Source organism: Musa acuminata, chromosome BXJ3-8 (assembly GCF_036884655.1).
Source record: "Musa acuminata AAA Group cultivar baxijiao chromosome BXJ3-8, Cavendish_Baxijiao_AAA, whole genome shotgun sequence".
Lineage (NCBI taxonomy): Eukaryota > Viridiplantae > Streptophyta > Magnoliopsida > Zingiberales > Musaceae > Musa > Musa acuminata.
The window spans coordinates 16725723-16752760 of NC_088356.1; the positions used below are offsets into that span (position 1 = coordinate 16725723).

A 27038-nucleotide genomic window follows, 5' to 3' on the forward strand; every position below is an offset into this window, starting at 1 on the left:
ATAAGTATTTTTATTGGTTTAGGAAGATTAACAATCAAACATAGAGACTTCTATTTTAGTTATATTATTTTTAAATAGATTTATAATATTTTAAGCCGATTAGAAAATACGAGGAATTGTACCGATTTATTCTATGGACGTATCCACTGAAAAAAAAAAAAAAAAAAGAGTTGTTGTTATGTCTTGTTAAGGGTCGATTGGAAAAATAAGACACTGATGGGAAAATATGAAAAAGGGGAGTACTTCTTTGGAAAAGAAGAAAGAGAAGGGTTTTTCCGAGAAATCATCCTAAAACCAATAATCTTATATTTTTTTTTCAATATCAAGCTTGATAAAGATAGGAGAAGTCTCTTGCGAAGAATTTGACAAAACAAAAAATATGTTAAGTTATCTGCCATAATAATAATATTGTCTCGAATGTTCTCCCCAACACTAAATATATATTAATTTTATAAGATAATAAAATTTACAAATTTTATTCCATAGAGCTCTTTATCTCTGAAGTCAACAACTTGGAAATGTTATGTTTCTCAAGAATTATTAACCTGAAATGTGGAGACAGCAGCCAAAATAGAATTATTAAAATAATGTCATTACTTTTTTTGTTAAATTCTACAGTAGATATATTTAGCTCAGAACTTTTGTTAAGACCAATCAGGAGATATAGTTAAGGACTCCACAACTAGATCAGACTTATCCCCATAAAAAAAACTTTCTAAAGATCGGGGACGAAAATAGTAGTCCTGCTGATTAGAGGAGGAATCAAGAGCCAAAAAATAATTATGATAGAATATCATTCACATAATTGGCACCAAAAAACATTTTGCCTTCTTCTATAAATGACTGACGTATGAAAATCTTGGTAATTTATCTATTATTTCTTCAGGCAATTTAGATTTAGACTTGGTGCACCAATTAAGGACACTGAGTTCATTATTTATGATGTGAAGATAAATACAATCCTCCTCTTTGAAAATTCCCAAACAGTCCTTCATTTCTCTGATGGCAGTGTCCAACTTATCGACACCAAGGATTTGAAAGCTGCCAGTCTTATACAATGAACATAGTTTGTAGTGCATAAATATGGACAGCCAATAGATATCTGCTCCGTACCATTGGATCTGGATCTAACGGCGGCGTTCATGGATATCTGTTTGATTGTGCCTCTCTCTCCTTATGTGTCGTGTCAAAGACGACAGAAACAGTGTCTACTTGAAGAGCAGAATATAGTAGACGAGACTTAATCCTAATCTCCTTTTCCTCCGCCGTTTTGCTGTCTGAAGTATATCGACAACGCTCCCCCTAAACTAACGTCGTCGTGTAATAAATGTCTACTTGGGGTTTCCTTTTGCCTTCGACGAGCCTCCAATTTCTTCTCCAAATACACTAAGAAGTTTACTACATCAGTTATTCCTTGCTTGCCTTGCTCTATTGGCAGGACAGATTCTTTCAGAAGAATCTGTTTTAGAGCCATGCAAAAAAACAAATCTCTTGGGTAGTGTTACTTTGTTCCTTTGTATGTATTGACTTTTAGGATTTTTTGTTGATGCTGCCGTTGAGAAGAATGAGCTCTTTGAGGAAGGTATCGTTGTTCTCAAGAACTGGAGAGAAAGGTTACAAGGAACAAGTTCGGGCTGCTGCCAATGGCCATGCCCGATGTACATAATGAACATGGTGTGGGATGCGCTTGATGGATGGATGGATGGATCTCGTCGTGTTATTGTCGCCGATGAGATCGCCTGCTCCCTCCAGGACCAGCAATGTCGGCATACTATGAAGCCTCTGTGTAGTTCTCATCCTCCTCCTCCGCCCAAGCTTCCCGGTTTTTATAGTCCCATGACCTTCGTAAGTTTCAACGGTAGAAAAGCATATCATGTTTACCCACTTACAGGATTGAAGATTTTAGTGGAGATCAATACTCCGTAAACGGTTAGCAATTCAGCTGTTCCCTCGGTGATTCGGACCAACTGTGATCCTTTCCGGAGTACATCACAGTCTGACTTGGATGAGAGCGCAAAATCTAAGTATTAAAATCCTGTATAACTATATTTGAAACAAGTTCGATAAAGACTATATTATTCGGTCCAATATTGAATTTTTAAAAAAATTAATTAAAATTAGTGGCTAGTGGTCACAAGAATTGGAGGCACACTCATGAGAATCAAGATTGGAGATTTGAGATAGTTACTCAAGTTATCTATTCAAGAATGCTTGTTTAATTATGTGTTTGAATATAGATATCTCGAGGTCATTAATAATTCCTTCATCGATTCAAATATTTTTTTTAAATATTCTCTTTTACCGTATTGTCAAGTTGTGTTGCTGAGATATCGATAATTTATTATACTATATCATTTGTCACATATCATACTTCCATACACGAAGTAGTAGTGTTGGAGTAAGATGTAATCTTCAGGACTATCAATATACTATATAAAGAAAAAAGGCTTATAGTTAATGAAAATTTTTCTTGATTACCTAAGTAGCACTTTCGATTGATTTGGTTGCACTGGGTGAAAGATGGTGCTTTAAGTCAATTCAAATATATTGGCATTGAAAATACTTTAGATCGATTTAGCCACACTAATGTTGAAGATACCACTTTGGATTGATTTGATTATATTGATTTGTAAGATAGTATTTTATATCAATTTGACCGAATTGGCATCAAAGATAATAGTTTAGGCCAATTTGACTTTATTGATATTAAAGATTAATCTTTGGGCCAATTCGATCATGATGACATTGAATATAGCATCTGAAGCTGATTTAGTTGTTGTTGTCTAAAAGATAGAACTTTGGATTAATTCAATCCTATTGGTAATAAAGATAGCACTTTAAGTTGATCTATCATGTTAGCACCGAAGATAGTGCTTTGGGCTAATTTAATCATATTCCCATCGAAGATAATATTCTGGATTGATTTAGTCGCTAGAAGATTATTCAAAATATACAAAATTTTTATTCAGACATATGTAGGTACCTACATCAGTTATAAGTTATACAGCCGAATATCTCCTTAACTTTCTCTAATCTTACTATCTCATTTCGTTTCCCCAGCCTCGTGTCTCCTGCTTTGATGATGTTGTTGATGAGCCCAAAACAATGTTTAACCATAAGAGTAGAGAATCATTGTCTTGCACGCCATTGTCTTGAAACAAACATCAAACCTTAAAGGAAAGTGCAACTATGAAATGCTTCTACACCACCAGGAATTAAACAAGGATGACAGAGTTTATTATACTTCATTATATGAAATAAGCATATTTAGTTCCCTACTAAAGGAAGGAGGAAGCTCTTGTAATCCCCAGAAGTCTCTTTACCCACAGCATATTCGAGAGTGACAACAGTTTTGGGGTGACACACTGCATCGGACTGCCATTCGTAGTGGCGATGCAAATTCATTGGGAGACTCAGTAGTCAAAGTGTCGTCGCCTTTGTAATGGGAATGTCGTATTCGTCTTTGTAACAGTCCAAGATAGCGCAAAGTAGGGCCTTGCTTCTGGTACTCAGGATTCGAATGAGCTCACCGTGGCTGAAGTTCTGTGACTTGATAGCCATTCATTATATAGATGACATCTATATAATGGCTTGCATAGCATTTTGGCTTCCAAACGAGCAACACCTATGTCAGATCTCATCACCATCTTATCTGTACGTGCTCACCAGTGAAACCAAAAGCTGCAATGCAAGCCATTATATAGATGACATATCACCACTATGTATAAATGCCATAATTCTGAAGTGCCTGCCATACCTGTCTAAATTCTCCAACTGTGAGGGCTGCAACATCTCCTTCCTTCCAGGGAACGTTTATAACGAGCATGGTATTCCTCCTTCACCACCAGCAGCTCTTTCGGGGAACTGACGCATGCAATTTCTATGATCGCTTGGTAGTCGATATTCTTTTTCACGGCGATGTTAGTGATGATAGTCTCTCTTTGAACCGAGTCCAATATCCAGCGGTAGACGACTCTCTACAAGAGGAAGGAATACATGTAAGCAAGCTGCAACAAATGGCTGCACCATATCGACGAGGATGCAGTAGATAAAATTATGGACCTCAAAAGCCACTTTCTAAGATTGTCCTTGTATTGTTCCTCAAAACCCAATCTTATTTGCTTCCGTTTGAATAGCATCTCTGTGTACTAGTAGTATATTGATGATTACTTCTCCATCCTAACACAAGTGTTGTTCGGTGCTTTCGGGTTCATTATGAATCTTGGGTTTTGCTGTGTCGTCAATAAGGTGAAGCCAATTCTTAACGAGTAACAACAACAACAGAGAAGAAAAATATTGACAATTTTGTTTCAAAAGTTTAAGAACCCTACTTGTTTCAAAGTGGCATGGCCAAAGGAACAAGGAGGCAAGAAGTGCTACAGATATAGAATCTGTCAAAAAATTGCCATTATCATGAGTGAAGCCATTTGATTCTTTGTTAAAAATAACAAGAAAAAAAAGAAGAAGAAAGCATGTATCAAAGACTCAAAACAAAAATTTAAGATGAGTGCTTAGCCTCTTGGATGAGTGATGATACAACCCAATGTCCTACCCATCTAATGTTTTCTCCAAATTCCTTTATCACCTAAGCTTTTCCTACTCATCTAATTAAATCTGATTTATTTTTTTAAAAATTTTGTTAGAAGTTTACAAATTTATAGTGTTAGGTAATTTTTTTTAAAAAAATGATATTTTCCACCCTTGCTACTTGTTGCCCAAAATGTTACCCTACATTGAAATAACAAGATAAATACATAAATATTTCCATTTCAGGAGCATTGTGCAAATATCAAATAAAAAATAAAAATAAAGAAAAAAGTGTATTAAGCTGAAGCTTGATTTAGGTCTGTTCGATCGCTTAAATGTAGATTTATTCTAAGGCTGATCCCAGATCAATTAATAGCAAATTGATTGTGATATAAGACTAAAACAAACTTGTTTACACTTGAATTATTTAGATTGATTACAAGTCCCAAGTAACCGCATAGCATGCGTTCCATCAAATCAGCTTCTGTTCGCAAATCTAAAGTGATTCACAAAGCATCACGACTCCATGTATCTTTTGGGTTCCAAGTCACAGTGACCCAGTCAAACATTGTGGATCACATGAAATCGCTTTTGCCCAAGTTAGCTGATTTAAAAAGACTTGGCCAGACATTACAAATTGACCACAGGTCAATTTAAAATTCATTCGACTCGAATATTTATGTGTCCCATCACATCATCTTTTACCAAGATTTGCCAAACATTATGCTTAATGGGTTTGGACCCGATAAAACGAACCCGGTCACATTCTCGCCATCAATTGTAGCTCAAACCGTAATGTCATTTCTGCTGCTAACTCAAATTAAATAGATCAAATTTCAACTCGAGTTCAGATAAATTTATTGCGTACACGAGAGGTATATGTAAATACGGCACGTTTTCGGAGGATATTCAAGTAAAGTCACAAGGGTTTCTTTTTTATAAATTTTATATATATGGAAAAGCATGGATTTATCAGCTCCGGCGACAAATCCTTAAAACAGGTTACGATTTCTCGTTCTTCCATTTGTCCGAATACCTCCGCTTCCGCTCTCGGTCTCTCTCCTCTCTCTCTCCCTGCCTTCTCTTTTCTGTGGCTCGGCTTTTTTCTTCATGGTGGAAGCAATAGAGGTAGTCGATCGAGGCTTCCCAGGGCTTTCATTCAGGATCTAGGATCTGCAATTGGAGGACGGGGCGTCTTGATGAACGATTCCAAGGCGATGGATCTGGAGAAGACGGAGTTCTCGTCGGACGGAAAGGGAGCAGCGGCGGCCCCCGCCTGCTCGATTTGCCTCGAGCTGGTACTGGATCAGGGGAGGAGATCCACCGCTAAGCTCCAATGCGGGCATGAGTTCCATCTAGGTGACGAATTTCTTTACCCTTTCCTACGTGATGATCTTTCTTAGCTGATCCTGTACCCGTTCTAGCCTTCCTCTTTTCTGGTTTGAATTTTAATTTTAAGCTACATGCTTGCACTTCCTGCTGTCAAAATCGGGTTTTTGGTCCCGATTCATCTTTCTCTACCTAGATCTGTTGCTGCTGTATGTTCTTTCTGGAACTCGTAATTTGTTGCTCTCATGAATGGTCGATGTTACAGTTGGATCGATGTTAAGCACTCTGTCCTTGAGCAAAAGATTCGACATTTATGATAATTTGACATGGTATTAAAATTCCGTTATCTGGACTAAACGATCAATTAGCTGATCTGGAATAGATAAGCCTTGAAGCTCGAGTTGTTTATGTTCATCTGGTCAGCCATTTGATCTATGTTTTAGGTGAGCGATTTTCTGACAGGAATTTGAAATCTTGTCAAATGATTGTGCTTCCAGATACAGATAGCAGTCATGACGAACCTTTCATTCTGGTTTTAGTCCCTAGTGTGGGAAAGAGAGATCCGAACTTAATGAGTTAAAATAAGTTCTTTCAATTTATACTTATTTTTCTACTGAAATAGAAATTTGACATTAATTGTTTTCTATCATGTAGAATGGTGTGTATAAAGGTGGAATTTCTTTTCCTTGAAGAAGTTGAACTTGATATTAATGCTACAAGGTGGTTTTAGGCTAACTTTGGTCCATGTATTCTGTTGCTAAGGACATTCTTTTACATGCAGTTGTGCCTGGTAATTGATTTAACCTATGTAACTAAAGAACTGTTATAAGCAGAAGGGTGGCTCCAATTCCATTTTGTTATTCGGCTATAAAATTTAGGTATTAACATATATGAAGGTAAATTTTGATCTTAAGAAATGTTCTGTTATTTATAGTTGAATGTGATGCTAATTCTTGCTCAATGATAATTTGGTCCATTAGATTTGCAGCTTGCTACATCATGGACCTGTAGTAGTATTGATGAAAGACTAAATATTTGGCAGGGACTTTATGGCTTCTTCTTATTGTTGTATATATGACTAAATATTGTCACTGACACTTCATGAATAAGTTGTTTCCTTAGAAAAGTTTTCTTTTAACTGATAAAAGAACAAAATTTCCTATACAGAATTAAATCTTCATTCTTAAACTTATTTTATGTGATTTATCAATGTAGGGTTAATGTACAAGGTGTGGCAACAATTTTTCTTCTATCATTGATTCTTGAGTGTTCAATAGCTATTTGTATCATTGAGTTAGAAACAAGGTTTGCAATACCGAATGATACCGCCCGTACTGGTCCGTCAGCAGACCGGTACATAGACAGCCCACCATCGAGCAGTACCGTCGATTGAGGCGTTATCGTCGACGGTGATCGAGGGAGAAGAAAGAAGAGGGAGAAGGGGAAGAAAGAAATAGGAAAAAAAAGGGAGAACCCGTAGATTGTTGCACTCCTCCTCGTCTGTTGGCGACTTCTCATCTGCGCACGGGAGAGGAGGCATCCGCGTCGCAGGGCGGAGAGAGGCGAAGATGTTTTTTTTTCTTCTCTTCTCGAGCGAAATTGCAATTTTTTTTTAATCTGCGATGTTGCCCGAGACGTAACTTTTTTTTTATCCATGACGTCGCCTCGGTGACGTCGCCCGAGAAGAGAGGCGATGTTGCCGAGGTGACGTTGCCCCGCATAGAGGTAAACTGAGCCGTTTACCTATATATATATATATATAATTTATAATTATATATATATATATACCGAGCGGTTACCGAAATATACCGCTCGGTATATCGTACCGTATCGTACCGTACCGAATAAGTTTCGAAATTTTGGTACGGTACGAAATTTCAATCCTTGGTTAGAAAGACTGAGATTGAGAATGAATATAACTAATTAGAGACCTGAAAATGGCAGTATATAATTGCTGAGAGAAATAATTGATTGTTTTCTTATCTCTGATCCTGGAGAAACTAAAAAATAACATGATAGTTTACTAATATTGCTAGGACATTGTATTATATTTTCTCCTTTATGGAGAAGATAGTATATTTTCTGATTGCAGAACTTGAGTGTGATTTTATGCTCTTATTTCACCGAAATTGGGTAACTGATGCCTCATTTGCCTGTTATTCTCAAGGGAATGTCGCTTTCTTCGTGATGCACATGTGAAAATACTAAAATGTGCTATTTTGTGTAATATTACTTTTGAAATTAGAAGGACAATGAAATAGAGTGAGGGCCTTTCTCAGGAAGATATGAGAAAAAATAAAGGTGAGTGGGCATAGTTGGGAGTATAGTTTAGTTTCTAGCAAAAGAAGCAATGCACTAGTGACCTTAATATTGTATATTTGCATAACATATGTAGTAGCAAAATGTACTATCATTTAAGAAATAAATTTTATATCTTCGGCAACCCATCGATTGAGTTTATTTGGGTAGTAAATTTTGCTCTGTGAATATGTTGTGCATTGAAACTTGATAAAGGAACCCGATGCCTATGAAAAAGGTCCATTTTATTTATAAGAAAAATAAATAAATAGTAAAAGGAAATTTTATGGGATAGAGTGCTTTTGGAAATTTAATAATATCTTTTTTAAAGGACAAAGCAAATATAGATGTGTTATAGGTTTTGCATAAATATGGTGTACATATGTTCTTAGATGAATGGAGACTGACCAATCGAGAGTTGAATGAACAAGGATTGACATAGATGGACTCAAGTTTGGAGTTGAAATTATACATCTTTGTGTTAAGAAGTGAGTGGCTGGACCTGAACTACTCCTGATGGGCGCACCTTCTATATCAGATTAATTTTCTACTTTTCCGCTTTCTTAAGATATTTATTATCTATAATTTAAGTTGTTATGCTTAATAAGTTTAGTCAGATTTTGGATTTTATTTTCATCCAGCATTCTATTTTTGTTTTAGATAGGGCTAAGAGAGCTCTTAAGCCACAGAGGTTGATGTTTAGAGAGTTCCAAACATGTAATAAATAGGATATTGTGGGATTCCGATATATCCAAAATTTAGAACTATCCCATAAGTAATTCTGTTTTACCATATATTTGATGTGTCTTGAACATAGAGACCTAGACTTAGTATTGGCTTTTTCATTTAATAGGTTTATCATAGTTTGTATCTCTCTCTCTCTCTGTATCTATTCTCTCTTTTGTCTTTGGCAGACCAAGTTTCCTCCTCAAATCGGAGAATACATTTATAAGAGGGTCATATCCTGTACATTATCAACCGTATAAAATGAGGTAAATATAAATTAATATTAATGGTATTACTATATCAGTCATAGACGCCATATATGACAATATAGATAAGACAAAGCTTTCCGTATGAGCACAAATTGTATGTGATAGCCATTGGTTACTTCCCATATGTGTTTGGGATACTTCAGAATATTTCATGGTTGCATTTGAACAAGGTTTGCCAAATCGGGTACCAGACCCAACTCGGAGATTTGTCGGGCCGGTATGTATTGGTTTGTACCGGTGTACTGACATGTGGTACATCGGTAAGTATCGGTGTTTCGGAGAGGAAGAAAAAAGGGAGAAGAGGAAGGGATAGTGGAGGAAGGAGGAAGAAAGAGGGAAGAAGAGGAAGTGACGTTGGAGGAAGAAGGAAGAAGGAAGAAGGAAGAGGGAGAGGAAGAGAAAGAGGAGAAGAGACTCACCTAGGATGTAGTGGTGTGCCACAAGGTCGCAGCAAGCGGAGGTTGCCGTAGCCGCTTGCGCTTGCGTGAAAACCATCGATCACAGCTTCGGTCGTGTGGCGGTGTGCAGCATCGATCAGGGCAAGTGGGGGTCATGGCGGTGAGAAATCACAAGCTTGCAGCGATTGCATGAGAAGCGGAGGCGGCTCTCATGTGAGAAGCAGTGGTGATGCTCGCGTGAGAAGTGGGAGTTAGGGTTTCCCACTTCCCTTTTATATGTTGGACCGGACCAGGGTGGGTCCGTGTATTGGTCAGTGCTTGGACCGATACGTGCCGCCCGTTTCATGCCTGTCTGGGGAAAATGACGATCGTTGCTTTTGAAAACCATTGGTTTTCTTAATTGTTTATCATATGATAGTAGATGAGATGGGTATATATGTTTTTTGAATGATGTTTGTGATAAAATCAAATTATGTTTAACAAAATTAGAATAATGATCTCATGTTACTTCTTTCTAAATACGTTCTTGTTCCCATTTAATTGTTAGAGCATTACTATCAGGAGTGCCTTTCATGGTGAAAAATTATGGATATTTATTAGTTACTGGTTATGTACAATGATCTATAACTATCTAAATATGCTGGCAATCCAAATAAATGTCAAGTTTTGTCATAACAAACTTGTGAATAAATTATGAATATTTATTAGTTACTGGTTGTGTACAATGATCTATAATTTCATATGCTGACAATCCAAATAAATGTCAAGTTTTGTGATTACAAACTTTTATATATTTGTCCTTTTAATTTTATATCCATTTCACATCTTGTTTATTTTATTCAGGATTTGACATATTGGCATTTGCATGCTTCAATTTTCTGAAAATTGCTTTTATCTGGAAAATAATTATTTTGCTTGTTCTTTCTCTAGGATAGTTTATAGATGATTTCACTGCTCCTTAGATGATTTCAGTGCTTCTTTATTTTCCTCAGAGGTCAACCACTCAATTGGCAAGAGTATCTTAGAACAAGAAGGGAGGACTCCTATCTATGTGACTATGATAAATTATAAGATTGGAGTTGTAATAGTACAACATTAAGTTTTGTTTGGTTTGTATCATGCATTCCTAATTTAGGGTTTACAATGGGTGGAATGATGGATCAAAGTTCCATTCCGACAGCCATTATCATGTCCCAATCATGTAGAAATTAACTCATCCCCATCCCCATATATTGACAGTACAAGGTACCTATACTTGACCATTGCCACATGGGACAGAGTACATCGGCCCTACCTTGTTATGCCTTGCTCAACATTGGAAACAGTTGAATGGTCTAGGTGTGTGTGTGAGAGAGTGAGAGAGAGAGAGAGAGAGAGAGAGAGAGAGAGCGCAAGGACAGAGACAGAGAGGTAAAGTGAGGATGGTGTCACCTGTAGATGGAGGCAGAGACTGGAAGGGAGGGTGACTAAGAGAGAGGGGGACAAAGGTAGGGTGATAACATATGTATATAAAGAGGGCCAGAGATAAAATACACCTGTGCCACTCTCTTTTACATATTGGGTGGCTTGTGTCTCTTTTGTTTCTGATAAAAGCTTGTATCAGTTTGGTTAGAACATATTATCCAAAATTATGTTCATTCATGTAATTGCATCTAGGAAGCATTGTGACCCATGACACACACACAAATGTTTGGAAATTGGAGTCACACACAAAAGCATGGGACTAATGTCATGTTTTTTAGTTATATCGACCAGGTTTATGAATGAGTGTGAGCTTGATGGTAGTGTAACATCACTTAGTTGTCAAGGATGAGTCAGGCTTATTTGCTCATAGTCATGAGACTACATTCATATGAATTCTATTTTGTTGGATTTCTATGCTCTGGTCATCATTATTGACAAGGTTTATGAATATAAGAGATGAGCAAGAAAATTTTGGATCTTTAGTAAAATCCGTCGCTATGACATATGATGTTCTTCTGTACATCAACTGAAATTAGCTTTTTTGAGAGTGAATAAATTTGTAGCATGTTGCACACTCCTACCCTCTCCATTCACAAGAAGACTGATGTCAGGTAAGACCATTTTTAGTTTTTTTTTGCTATCTATTACTAATGGAGAATTGGACTAGTTGTAACCTCTTCTCAATGTAATTCTAGTACTCTTGAAACTTTTTATTTTAAAGAGAGAATATAATCTGTCTTGTGAATAAAGTAAAAGAACAGAAAGACTAAAGGAGTTGAGTTGAGAAATGTGATGCTAATGTTTGATAATTTTACTCATAAGTTTGGATACTAATCATTTAATGTGATATGTAGTGTATGAGAACTTGTTCTGAGATTAGTACAAGAATGGCATGATAGATCATGGAACTTTGCTTCTTTGTCTGTCAGCTACTTGTGCCAGCTCATTGATAAACTTTGTTGATCCAATGTCATCATAATTAAATCTCTAGATTTCAAGAAAATTATTGAGAGGTTCTTGTGAGATCTAGTTTAATCTAAGTTGGGTTTGGTTGATATGAGTTGTAACATAACTTGTTAGAAATTTAAAAAAGAAAAGAAAACAATAGTTAAGCTCAAGGATTTAAATACCAGTTTAGTACTGGTTTCGATAGGCTATTGAACCTGTATGATGCTGGTATACCATGTATACCACTCATTATCACTAAAAAAAATAAAAAAACTGAATACCAGATAGTACCCAAATATACAACTGTTACTGGTTCTTGATTGGACCAATAAATACTGGGTAGTATGTACCGGTCCGACTGTCATTTTAAACCATTTAATCTTTACCACTTTTTACTTCTTATGATGATGTCATTGGAACTAACTCGTATTATTTTTCAGACTGTCAGTTCACTATTTAAATGTTATTGAATATTTATTTCTTATTCAGATTGTATTGGATCTGCATTTAATGCAAAAGGAGCAATGCAATGTCCAAATTGTCGCAAAGTTGAGAAAGGCCGGTGGCTTTATGCAAATGGCAACCGTTCGTCTGCTGATTTTGATATTGATGGATGGGTGACTGAGGACATATACGATCTTGGTTACTCTGAGCTGGTATGTTTTATTTGGACTAGTAATCTTCTTGGGAAGGTTGATCATAACTCTTTCTTGGACTATTTCATGACATGGAGGAAGATCAACTCTGTTGTCATGAATTGATGTTGAAAATTTGGATATTTGTATGAATCCTTAAATTGAAGAATAACTCTGCAGCTCTTACATACATGACCTGATGGTAATGACATGTTTAAGCTGCATATCAATGTAGCATCCCAGAAATTTTTTTATGTATACCTTTTCATTTGGTTTGCATATCCATGTTTTTCTGTGGTGGAAAAGCTGATAGATAAGCTACTTAAATGGTCCTTTTTTATTAAGATTGCTCCTTTGTATCCAGGCAAAATAATATTTTCCTTTGTAGAAATCATTTTTAGCTGTTGCAACCTTTTATGTTTTAACTTTTTTTCTTAAATATCATGTGTTCTTAAATGGTATTGTTTATCATCAGGGATATAAAAGATTTTACAATACCCTTATTCTGTTAAAGTGTAGAGTATCATACTCTATTCTTTGTTCTCTCCTTTAAAACTGATCTGTGTGTGTATATATATATGTATATATATATATATATGTATATATATATATGTAATATATATATATATGTATATATATATATATATATATATATATATATATAACAAGCTCATAAAATTTTAAAGTCCATGAACAAGTGTGGGTCCTTGACACTGACACCCACAAAGTGGGATTCGATCCAAATCATTTAAGACTAATGGATTGGTGACAATGGAAATTGAAATATATTTTGCTTCTAGACAACTAGTTCAAGGTTTTTAATTCTTGGACTTAGTTTTGGCTATTTCAGTTCTTGCACTTTTGGTGCTTTGGAAATATAAGAAGTGAAGTTCAACAGAAAGAAAATTGACTGAAAGCATAATGTGTAGACTGTATTTTTCTTGTTTAATATCATTGTATAATGGAATAGGTATTTCGATAATTAATAACTGCTGAGTAAACCTGGAAATATAGTAGTCTCCAGAAATGTACTAGCACAAGATACTTATTAGTGAAAAATGTACCAACAGAAATACATCTAAACAAGCTAGATATATGTAATACCTTTTTAAACATTGCTTGTTTTAAATACTAGTAAAGTAGTAGTTTGGACAAACTATTGGACCATACTCGGGATACCGAGCTATGTACCGACACTCTCTGATATCATTGGAAAAAGTAGTTAAAAAAGGAAAGTGCAAGATACCTGTATGTCCCTTGCCACTGCTTCGTCATACTGGGAAATGATGGTGGACTTGGGGAGTCTGATGACTCTGATCCATATTTGTAACCTTGCTCCCTATATCCAACAATATAAGATACAGATTGCCAGAGTTCAGCTTTATCATTAGGGTGGCAGAAAGAAATTATTGTGTTAATTGTATACCAAATTTCAGTGTACTAAGACCAATACAGAATCACAGAAATATTGATGAAAACATTATTAGGTCAATTATATACCTGTTTCCAGTGTAATGATACCAAAACAAGATCATAGAAATGTTGATGGCAAAAGAATTATTGGGTTCATTATATACCCAATTTTAATGTAATGAGCCAATGCGAAATGAACTTATATATACATAAAATTTAACCAAATCACTTAATATTCAGCTTTTTTGCATGATATTTGGATGGATACATGCTCAGAATCATGAATTATAAACAATTAAATAATTCAGTTTATGAATCAACTTTGGAAGCTTAAAAAACCATAGCTAAGTCCTTTAATTTAGCAAATGGAAGACCAGGACGAGAAAAAATGAGTGAACATAGGAGAGGTATGGTTGGGAAGAGGCCTAAAAAATGATAACATATGACAAGAGCACTTTAAATTTAGAGATTACTGGATTTCAATGATTTTTTTTTTTCTTCGGGTAAGAAGTCAATGTAATTTCTTAGTTTCTATTGAAACAACTTGAGTCATTAAATTCTCCTGCAAGGAAAAGTTTGGTCAAAATTAGTTTTGCTGTCCATGACTGACAGAAACAAGCCACAGTTACCCCGTTAAAAGAGGTGGACTATAAGGGAAATGCATATAAGATAGCATCAATAGGGCAACAGTATCATATTACTCTCATAGATCTCACTCAAATATTGTTTCTTAAAATGTAGTACCATGTCGACTAGGTATGACTAGCCTATAATTCAACTCACTTTAGGACACTATATGTGACTTAGTCAGAAGTAGGATTGACCCAACCACCCTGTTGATTTGGCTTGTGGATCACATTATTGATAGGAGGTCTAAAACTTTTAGGATCTGTATGGTAGCCAAGTTAATTAGGTTGTGATTTTTTCCCAAATACTTTAAACTAATAAAAAGCTATATATGGATGCTCCAAACTTGAATTTACTCACGGTCACAAAGTTAAATCAGAATTAGACCTAATTTAGAACTCTGACTCACAGTTGAATCAGAATTATTATAATTAAACTAGAACCTAAGTCCTGGGTTCGACTTACCATTCCTACTGGGTGTGTCGGCCGGCAGCATGACACATGTTGCCTTATACCGGCATGCTGGGTGTTGGTATGGTGAGTGTTAGTGTGGTGGGGCATGCTGACGACACAAAAAAGGGCCCAAAAAACCTCAAAAAGTACCTGAAAAATAGGAAAAAAACTTAGATTAGGGTTTTTTATTTGGAACTAAATGTAAGTTTAGTATAATTTCATTAAATTATCTAAATTAAGAAGGGATAATGACTTTTTTGGGCTTTGAGGAGCAGTTTTGTGACATGTTCTGAACCAACCTTCTGTTAATATCGAATTATCTACAAAAATTTGACTTGAATTGTTAGATTACGAGTTAAACTTTAAAATTCAAATGAATCAAGTGATAAATGGATTGATTAATGGATATACCTAGTTCTACCACCAAAATGAATGACTGGACTCCACAGGCAATGGTTTGGGATCCTCGATCCTATGTATTTGTATATCAATATGGTATGTTTGTCAGACCAAATCCTAAAATTACTCTCACGACATGATATATTGATACACCATATGCTATTAGTTCATCAATTTCGTAGCTGTTGTAGCCTGATCATCATGAACCATACGTGTATGAGGCGGTTCCTAAGGCAAGTATGATTGTGGTATGTATTAGTGTGGAAGTTGGAGTATGTTGGAACTTCTACTTTCACCATTGACCTGCTACTCCGTATCATAAGACTGATCAGCCTTAGAAAAGAATGACTCAATATTAGTCAAATTATGATGAAATCATCATTAAATCCATTAATCATAGTATTAATAAATTTAATTACACCCTAATTGGCCCTTGTTTATCACTATAAACATGCCAAGCACCCGAATACGGATTAAATACATTGAATTGACCTAATATGGGCCAAATTTCGATGAAATCATCATTAAATCCACTAATTGCAACATTAAAAACTTTAATTAATCCCTAATTAACCCTCTTCTAGCATCGTAAACATGCAAATCACCCTAATACTTATTAAATACATAGATTTCATTTCACACAATGTGTCTAATTTTGATTAAATCAGCATTAAGCCCACTAATCATAGTATTAAAAACCTTAATTACTCCCTAATAAATCCTATTCTGCCATTATAAACATGTCAAACAACCTAATAGATATTAACCATATAGAATAGGGTAATCATCTCGTAAATCAACAAAAATCTAGAAAGGGAATACATATCTATTGATTAGAGTGATCCTTCTCTAACTTAAGTGTTAAACCTCTCAAATTTGATCCAATCCTTAGATCGCAGCTTTGCTCAAGTTGAAGAGGGTACAATGTGAGAATGAGAGAGATGTGAGTGAGAATGAGTTTGAGAGAGTTGAAGAGTGAAAGAGAGTAAAACGAGCTGAAAAAGGAGGGAGGAAAGGGTTTAAAAACCCTTTTAAATGGTTCCAACGTTCAAAATTAACTGTTGGAATGGATCAAATCTCAACCATCCATCAGTAACAGTCAAAATCTGACCGTTACCGACTGGTACATGTCAGTATTGGTCGAGTTTCGACCGTGCTGCTTGGTACAGACCCCATATCGCCCGATATGGGATACCCAACTATAAACTGCCTGGTACAGGGTGGTTCGCGTGTTGATCTCTTGTCAGACTGGTTCGTACCACCCATACAGTACCGTATCAGGCAGTACAGCAAACACTGCCGAAGTCTAATGGACTCTTCACTGCACAAAACTACCAACTGGAGACTGAAGAATAACCAATTCATCAACTGTCTTTTCCAGTCATAACTCATAATTACTAACTATGAACATTTGCATATATTAGTCTGTTCTCGTGTAGAGCTGCAAATCAATTTATCCATTTATGGAGTTCCTCCTCTCAAGAAATGAGGTGGAATGAGCATCAATTAAGTTTATCAAGACTGTGATATTGATTCTTGTTTTCTTTTTCATAATGAATAGCAGTGTGTGGTTTGAGCATTTGATATTGTAATGATCGACTTGGTTATTGATAAACCCTGAATCTCTATCGAAGATTCCAAACTCCAAAGTTGTCTGTACTAGTTTATTAGCTCCTGAATTTATTTTGCACCTAGCTATGTTGGACAGGGCGTTGTACTTGGCGAGGAATTTATAACTTGCTATAGAGAATTGTTTTAATGTGGGCAGCATGGATCCTTCAACTATTGACTTGTCCTTAATGACTGGCCCCATATAAGTGTTGGACGATTTTCATTCTCTTAGGGCTCACAATTACAGCCGAAGTTCGCATGTTTTGGTTTTTAACCATTCCAGTAGATCAGCATGGAGAGAACCCTTTGAGATTGTTGAAAGGGATATGGAAGTTCTGTCTATTACTTGTGTTTTCTTGCATTTTTCTGTTGGTAAATGTTGACTCATGTTTTCTTGCAGCCATTTGGATTTCAGTTGTTGCCTTTCCGTGGATTTACTCAACTGGCATCACTATTTGAGTAAGCTTGTCTTTCATATTCAACTATAATACCATTTTGTATCTCATACATTTTAGAGGAAGGTTAACGGCTATTTGATTGTGTTCTTATATGGCACGTTTGCTTCAATTTGCATTTTTAATTGAGTTTCAGTACTTATCTTTGTATGTTATACTGCAACTGTGGCATATAGCCTTGATCATAGTACATTTCATGATGTCCTAAGTGCTGCTGACATCTGTAATTTATTTTGCTCATTGATGTGCTATGATGCACTCATAATAATCATTGATTCTTTGGAAACATGTATTAGTCTTAGGTGGAGATAGTAGCTAATATTTGCAATTTGGTGTGCCTTGTTGATCATTGGCTATTGTTTATTGAGTCTTTTGTCAGTCATGTTGATTGATGCCAACTGGTCTGTGGCCAATAGGTAGTAAATCTTTACATATTGCCATGGTGGTGCAATCCTGCCTGTTGGGTACCTTATTCAAATACTTTACCAATTTATGTAAATATTAAAATCTTGTCCTGTATTGTTAAACAGACTCCTAATTCTCCCCATGGATTATATATCTGTGAGTCAGAACACAGGACAATCATTATATTCTTTAATTTGGATTATAAATCAATTGATATGATGACTTTAGGAGCACACCCTTTTGTTTCCATGGTTTTTCTTAAAGTTGAAATCAAACAGTTTATATTCCCATGGTAGCTAGAGATACATTCTTTCTGCTATATGTTCCATTACATATTTGTCTCTTTCAACCATATTTTGAATAAATCAGTCAGGAACTCCCAATTCACCGCCCATGGTGTTTCGAGGTCAGAGTAGATATAGTAGATCCCTAGTCTGATCTGACATGGAATGGTTTGATGATGAAATTTTCAATTGGTTAATCATCAAGTTGCATATCTTTGTCCTTTACTTCTATCACATGACTGGTCATACTTGGATCTCATGTTGACCATGATGAAGGTCCTATAATCCTGAGTTGCTACTGTGAAATCATTGAACAATGGTCGAGTTGAAGATTGTGTGAGTGACTGAGTGTGAAGGTTGGCTCACCCAAAGTATTGTTTGATCTGATGCATACACCAAAGAAACTTGCTTTTGTGGTTGAACTTGCAATCTTTCAGCTATATAGGGGCCTAATATATACACTTCCAGATGTTGCCTTTGTACTTTATGAGCTAACATGATGGTTATATTTGTGTTAATACTTTGACCTGATTAGCCCTACATTGGATGTGGACTTAGCATATATGGTTTTTTGTGCTTGAGTTGTGACAATCTGGTTGCCTATGAAGATGATCAATAACCTTTTATTGCTTTCCATGTCACAATTCTAATTAATATATGAGGGTAATTACAGATTACCCCCTGTAGTTACTTAGGATTAGTATCTTGGTCCCCATACTTTAAAAAGTAGCATTGGGATCCCTACACTTATGAAAGTGAAACATTTAATCCTAATTCTTCTAACGTCGTCAATTTTGTCGTGAATAAAAAGGATAAAAAAGTAATATTATAGTAACTTATGTTTTCCTCCCTTGTGGATGGTAGACCATCGGCGATGTTAGTGGCGCACAAGGCCGGCGCCGCCAGTGGCACACGAGGCCGACGATGCGCGAGGGGAAAGTGGAACAACGCTTAAGGCGAGGAGGTGCATGGAGCAGTTCTTGATCTCGCCGATTATGTCGCGCGTGTTGGAGACGGATGCGACAGTGGGAGGCACCTCCTGCACTCCGTCGCAGGTCAGTGGCACGCAAGGCAGGCGACGCCGGTGGCACGCGAGGCTGGCAGCGTGCGAGGGGAAAGGGGAACAAGACTTACGGTGAGGAGGTGCACGGAGCGGTTCTTGATCTCGTCGATCATGTCGCGCGCGTTGGAGATGAATGCGGCGGTGGTAGATGCCTCTTGCACTCCGCCACAAGTCTCCCTCCTGGAGTCCTACCACAAAAGGGAGTGGTAGAATTCCACCACCTCCGGCACCCGCCTCATGCTTGTTGCTGTCAACCTGGACCCTGATAAGACCCCTAGGGTTTTATCATGGAAGAAGAGAAAGAACGAGATAAGATCACTTCGAGGGGATCAGCCTCCTAGGGTTTGCCAAAGGCTGAAATGTTATTTTCTTGATGAAGAAAAGAAGTAGATACATCTCTTTTTATAGAGTTCTACTCTTGAGTCCATTAAGACTTGGACTCCTAATCAAAGATTCAAAATAATAAATCTCAAATAAGACCCCTAGCCAATTAGAAGGCCTAGCCAACTCCTACTGGAACTAGAAAACTCAAGAGAACATTACATCAGTTTAGGACTCAGAAACTCAAAATTTTAAGGGTTCCTAGCAGACCCCAACATTGGCGGCAGGAGAGGTGGAGGTGGAGGAGGTGGCCGCGCTCTGCACTGCGGTGTGGATTTTACCAATGGGGCTAGCGACGGAATTAGCAAGAGGCACACCAAGTTGGGGCCTTTGCTTGTTGCGATGCAGGACGTGGTATGGGAAGAAGACGACGCGAGGCCGGCGCGCGAGGGTGGTGGTCCAAAGGGGATTCAGGTACCTGCCTCGCTCGCCACCGACATCGTTGGCCTTGCAAGCCGGTGGTCTACCGTCTATGAAATTAACTTTTTTATCCTTTTTGTTCCCGTCGAATTTGATGACATGAGGATAATTGGGGTTAAATGTTTCACTTTTGTAAATGTAGGGATCTCAATGCTACTTTTTAAAGTGTAAGGATCGGAATGCTAATCCTAGGTAACTATAGGGGGTAATCTGTAATTACCCCTAATATATGATGTCTCTATTGATAATTCCTAAGTTGATTCTAAATTCCATATGGCCTGATCTGAGTTTAAACTTTAATCGAGTTATCGGTGTAAGATTTCATACACATAAATCTTGTTTATATTGCATGTAGGACTTCGTTGTATTGGAATAAAAAAATAATTTTTAGCCGGTGTGAAGGATTAAACGTGAGTCCTGATTTAATTTTTAGCCACCTTAATTTAATGATGTTGGAGACATCTATAAAAAATAGAAGAGAAAAGGAAAGACAATTAGATATCCTAGAATTGGATGGTGGAATTTAAATGGTGAATATGATTTAAATTTTTAATAGATTGGAAGAGGGAAGGATATGAAACTTGAAAGAAATATGGAATTTATATTACTAGAACTTCGTTACTAATCCAGCTAAACAATAACAAGATGCAATGTTGTTCTTCAAAGAAGGGAAAATTGGTTGAACTTGCAAAAATATAATATTGATGAGGATTTTAAATATTTAAAGTGATCAGAAAAGAGGCTTAAATACCTTTTAGTAAGTCTAAATATAACACAATATGATTGTTTTCATGGTAAGCTATAGTAGCAGTGATTTCAATAGGCGCTTGGGCCCTCGCCTAGGCTCTCGGGCTCGCCTCGCCCGAGCGCCTCGCTTCATTTCCAGGCAGCGCGCTTCAAAGAGGCGTCGCCTGGGCGCTCGCCCGAGCCCAGGCGTCGGGCGCTTCGGGGAGCGCCCGGGTTAAACCAGGTGACCGAACCAGCGTTTTAGGTTTGGTTCGGTCTCCGGTGCTTTTAGTTGGTTTAATCGAACCAACTAAAGCATTGATATCAGCCTTCCTCTCGCGACTTCCCAACCCTAACCCTACTCACCGTTCCCGCTCTCGCTACTCGCTGCTACCGCTGCCACCGTCGTCGCTCACCGCTCTCGCTCCTGCTCCCGTTGTTGTTGCTCGCTGCTACCATTGCCGCTGCCCCTGCTCGCTTCTACCGCTGCCACTACCACTGTCGCTGCTCCCGCTGCCGCTGCTCGCTGCTCACTGCTACCGCTACCGCTGCCACCGTCTTCGCTCGCCACTCCCACTCCTACCGCTGCCACTATCGTCACTAGCCGCTCTTGCATTCGCTGCTGCTACCACTGCCGCTGCCACTGTCGTCGCTCGCTGCTTCCGCTCCCGCTCCCGCTGCTCATTGCTATTACTGTCGTTGCTCGCTGCTGCCGCTCCCGCTGTCGTTGCTCGTTGCTATCGTTGCCGCTGCACTCAGTCGGCAGCCTTGATCTTCCTCTTAGTCACGCTCTTCTCACTTTCTATACTGTTAACAGTATATTAACAGTATACTACTAATTGTATACTAGCAACAGTATTTTCTTAATTTAATATCATATTTTTATTTAAATAATTATATTTATTAATTATATTATATATTTTTATATTTTAGCATCTCGCTTCACTCGGGTGAGCGTCTAGCACCTTAGGCGTTTTTGGACCTTGGCGCCAATAGACGCATAGTGCTTTTTAAATCACCGAGCTATAGATTATATTTGGTTATGAAGAATGAACATTAACATGCAATGATACATGCTTTCTATGAGCAATCTCAGCCTCTCAGGAATGTGGGACACGACATTGGCACATTAGCTAATAATTTATTTATTTTGTTTCTTTCTAATAATTTCTTATGTTGAGATATATTTTATTTATATACATCGATTAGTTTGTATAATTGTTCTTATCAAATTTTTTTCTACATCTTGTATTATTTTCTTTTTGTTGTATACTAATCTTCCTAAACTTCATAAAACACTACTTTACCTGCACACATGTGCTAAGATTTTCATTTGTATTTCACTTACCATAATTAATCTGCTACTGATTTAATTCTTATGTTCTTTCAGTTCATGTTTCACCTCCAGAACCTGCAATTTTTATTAAAATTAAACATCAATTTTACATTATTTGCATCTTTAGCAATTACCCTAATTTTTGCTACTATTTTACACCATTCTTTCCATAATCCAGTTTGGTTCAGAAAATATTTGAAGCAGCAACCTGAAAGTCCAGTTAATTGTAGTGCAGCATTTTCTTAGCCCGTGCTCCTATTCTACAAATTCAGATACTTTTGCTGCACATGGCCTGGTACATGACTTTTGGCTTGGTTATGCCTTTAAGGATTGGAACAAGTCCCCACATAGAAGTTAAGGTTTTCCATTTTTTTCTCTTTGGATTTTTCCTAATCTATTGGAACTTTCATAAGTACCTACTCAATTGCATGAGCTTAATTTTTCCATTAAGGATTTGTCCAACCATGTATGAGCTTATCTACTGTTTCTAACTGCTGTTTGGTGGAGACTTTTGAAGGGAAGGAGTTTCTTTCATGTAAAGTTATGCGAACAAATTTGAAGATCCATGGCTAATAAGCATCGAGTCATCTTCTCAGTTTAATAACCTCTTGATCCCATGGCCCAGAAAAGGATTTTTCTTTCATTTTTCATGTCCCATGCTATTTCTTTTCTCCATGAAACATAAATAAGAAAAAAAATTTCAGATTTTTAGATACAGAAAATGTTTCATTCTGTAAAACAGGAATGCTTCATTTTGAAATCAAAAAAGCTGTTTCATTCTTTGACATATTATCTCACATGATTAAACATAAATAATTCAGGAATGGTAACTTTAAATTTGAATAAGTTAGATGGCTGGAAATATAGGTTTATTTAGGATTTGAAATTGGTAGTGAATAAGGTCTTGATGTGTAGAATGTATATTGTTAAAAAACTTACTGCTATATTAGCTCTTAAAATTGTATTTCTTTTGTTACGTGCATTTTGCATAGGGTGAATTGATGATTCAAGGGTGGTGATTACCAACCATCTTTTATCAAAAACAAAATTTGAGAACATTTCAAACAATTATAAAATGTATATTGAGAAGTATCTACCAGAACATGCTTCTATCACGTTGAACATTCACAAGCTAAATTTAAACCACTCAAATTAGACTATGAGGTATCTGATTCACTTTGTTATGCATATTACATCATTTTACGGGTATAAAATCTCATCACACCCTCTTCTTTGCTGGACAAATTGATGATCTATCACACCTAGGATCTTGTTGTCATTGGGCTCAGATCTGATTAGATCAAGTAGTTTATATTGGTTGACCTCATGATCATGCCAAACTTTTAGAGCTTCTCTGATATGGATGCTCAAACCGGTGATGCAACTCCTTGATTGTTGGTTGTGTTAGTTGTAGCTTTTTCTCAGACTAAATATCTAACATTTGCATCTCAATCTGATTGTCTGCAGTCTACTGCCATTTGAGCTGATAATGACCAGCCTCTGTCTGATGGTATTAAGCTTAAAAATCCTCAAATACTTATCTAAAAGATGTGCATCGGAAAATAATTCTCGAATTCAAAGATTAGAAAATACTTGTTTCAGTTCAGATCTGAACTCTTGAACTGTACCGCATGTGATGTATTCTACTGGTTGTTTAATTTTATCAAGAAATTTCAACATAATACCAATATCCATGCTCTTTTCTTTTTCCTTTTTAAGATTATTCCAGCACAAAACAGCAGATAGCCCTTAAGTTGCATGAACAGATAACTAAAAGTGTAAAACAAGATTAATTTTCTTTTTTGACCCCATAGGAGTTGTCTCTTGATCATCGTTACATCAAGCTTATTGAGATGTTTTTGGGCCCACAAATATCTAATTTAAGTAGTTTCACAAAGGTGTAGCTCCTGGTTGCCTGATTGGTTATATAGAGAAGAATGTTGCATCCTTTTTATTTTTTTTTGTTTTCACCTGATTTTGGTTACAATTCAGTGTATCAATTAAAAATTTGTTCATCCTGCAGGGAGGCTGAATCAATGCCGAGTTCGTGTAAGCGGTTTACCTTCATCAGCTTTTTTAATCAGATTTTTGTAATTGTTATTCCTTCTAACTCTTTCCCCTTTTCATTAAAGATCATGAGTTCATGAGTAATTCAATGTTCCGAGACCATTCAAATTCTTCAAGTAGCTCACATATCTGCCCATACTTGGCCCTACATGGCTTTCCTAATGCTATGCGTGCTGCACCATTGAGTTCTGCTGATTCCATTCCTGAAAACGGCCTATTTCATCAACATCCGAGTAGCTTAGGAGGACAGTCATCTTCTGATATGATGAACTCCCACAGTTTTCCTTCAACTGAACCACAAAGCCACAATTGGCAGCAGCAGCACTCTCCTTCCTTTCCTTTGTCAGGAAATGTGGATCAGTCTGCATCTCAATATGGTGTAAGGATGGCCAGAAATGATACCAGCAACCAGCATAGATTAGGCTCCTTTGTGCATCCCCATCATCTCATCCATGGGTAAGTGCCACTTTTTTTTTAATTTTATTAGAAAAAAAATGATGCAGGGTCTTTATTGTGAATGTCTTGATGGTGGTCATCATTGTCCTATAAATTTCAGGTCTGTTGCACGCAATGGAAGCAATTTAGTCGGGTCACTAGGCCCACCAGTTACAGGAGAGATTAGGGGTCACAATGGTGGTCTTGGCAGTCACATGTATCATCCATCCTTGTATTCCTCATCACTCCGGAGCTCCCCTTTTGCTCCCATCAGGAGGATGAGACCAAGGGGATTAACTCTTGTTTCCTCCATTGCAGCTCCTTCCTCAGCTGAAGTAGGGGGTTTCTATGGCTTCTCAGTCTCGGGATCTGTAAACAGAAACCACCAAGAAGGTGAGAGCATAGGCAGACATGTCGATCGATTTTATGGATGGGGTAGAGAGGGCATCAGCCCACTCCCATGGATTCCTATTGAGGGTGAATCACATTGGTGGAGCCCTTTCAACCCAAACCAGAACCCTCAGTCAGGAAACTATACTCAAAGAGCTACAGCGGAGAGGTCTACACCAAACTGTCCAGAAAATGGATACCAGCACAGGCCTCCTCCAAGGTTGCCGCCATACATGTGAGAGGCATCACTGCATAACATACTTGAAGACAAGCTGTGCCTTGGTTTTGTACATTCCCCATATTGCACAAAACTCTGTTTTGAACAAAGGAGACACTGGTGCTTCTGAGGTTTCCTCCTGCATGGCCCTTTTACCTGGTGTTGGGCTGTTCGTTCTGTTGGTTTTGCTCTTGAATGATATATATATAAGTTGCCAAAACAATGCTGAAAACAAGATCTTAGGGTGTTGCTTCACTTTTGTTAAACATAAATCCCTACCCTTAAGCCTGGTGCTGGTATTCATCTGAAATACTTGTTCCATAATGTAATTAAGTATTCTGCGATTATGAAAATGGTATTGGCAAGTAATTGGTTCTCTTTTTGTTCTCTGCCATCGAACATATTTGATGAACTTATGAGAGAGCAGTAGCAGTTCAGGTAGGTCTTTTCTGGATAATGAAGAACCTCAAGCTAAACCAGACGTGACCTGTGTTTCATCCTTTCAACTGAAAGGTGGAAATAAAGACACAAGTATGCGTTACCGCCTGTCTTCTTTCTTTAGTTTGTGGTGTCTAATGTAGACGACACAAGTAACGGCGGTACATCTGCTATTGTTACTGCCTGCCAGCTTTCTTTAGTTTGTGTTGTCTAGCATAGACACAAGTATCTCCAAGGCAATAGTTAAAGAGGTAACTGTATTGCTTTTTGTTCCATTGAATTCGTTGGTTACAATTATCACTGAGTATTAGATTTACGGATGCTAGAACGGTATAATAAAAGGCTGTCACTTTTGGTTCCTTGTCTGGGTTGCGGTCCTGTTTTTGGTCTAGACAAGAAGTGAAAAACCATGTATGTAGTGGAGATGAATAAATACCCAAAATTACATTGCTGTAACAGTTTATCTGACCAATCGTCCAAAATTTTCATGCAGCAGTTAGCTTTCGATCAACGGTCAGATTGATATTGATTTTAGGATGGAGTCATGAAAATAACTTTTTTTTTTTTTTTTAATGTTCTCGTACCTTAGGCCTCCTATTGGTGGGAGATTCGTGCAATAGAAAGGATTATGACATTAGAAATAGCCTTAGGAAAATAATGAAAACTTCATTGTCTGCAGAATGACATTAGAAAAGGTTCTAAGTCATATTGGTGCATTAGAAAGGATTATTAGAAATAACCTCAGGAGGATAATGAAAACTTCATTGTCTGCAGAATGACATTAGAAAAGGTTCTAATTCACCTACTGACACTAGAAAAACTCATTATGCCAAAGTCAGTGCATAAAAGCGAACATAATGGCCTTTTAATTTTCCTAGTGTGTGCTCAAGGACAATGACAACCCCATAATTGAGATGAGATTTTTTATATATGGTTTCAATCAAGAGGGTACGATTTCCTACTGAGATTGAAGTCCCAGCGACGACATATGGTTTGAACAGTTCAAACTTGGAGACCGTCGAGGATGTGGATGTCAGGTGATGAAGCATCGTCATCCACTAATATTAGCATGCCCAGATTGTACACAATGAAAGTCACTTCCACCTTTACGATCATAGTTAGAAATAGAAAGACTAACTACCTAAACAGGTACATGAATTTGTTCACATTCATAGCAGAAAAGGTTGATTTTTTTGTGAAAGTAAATCCCCCCCCCCCCTTTTTTTTCTTTGTTGTTGGTATCATCAAGCGGTACATTGATTTGCTGACAGAATAAAAGAGAAACCACAGGAAGCTCCAAACATGCATGATGGATCCATAAAAC

General features: G+C 37.1%; 1 protein-coding gene across 1 annotated transcript; it reads left to right on the plus strand.

The window, feature by feature from the left end:
* The first annotated feature begins 5508 nt into the window (after positions 1 to 5508).
* Positions 5509 to 25653, plus strand: LOC135644888 (E3 ubiquitin-protein ligase IPI1-like). Its single transcript, XM_065162837.1, has 6 exons — positions 5509 to 5886; positions 12449 to 12615; positions 17498 to 17556; positions 24191 to 24216; positions 24300 to 24690; positions 24791 to 25653. The coding sequence occupies exons 1-6, from the start codon at positions 5727 to 5729 to the stop codon at positions 25296 to 25298; spliced, it is 1311 nt and encodes a 436-aa protein (XP_065018909.1). The 5' UTR covers positions 5509 to 5726; the 3' UTR covers positions 25299 to 25653.
* The last annotated feature ends 1385 nt before the right edge of the window (positions 25654 to 27038 follow it).

Coding starts and splice junctions, on each gene's coding strand:
- LOC135644888 (XM_065162837.1), top strand. CDS start 5,727: ATGAACGATTCCAAGGCGATGGATCTGGAGAAGACGGAGTTCTCGTCG. Junction 5,887..12,448: donor CGGGCATGAGTTCCATCTAG/GTGACGAATTTC, acceptor TTTCTTATTCAG/ATTGTATTGGATCTGCATTT. Junction 24,217..24,299: donor TGAATCAATGCCGAGTTCGT/GTAAGCGGTTTA, acceptor TTTTCATTAAAG/ATCATGAGTTCATGAGTAAT.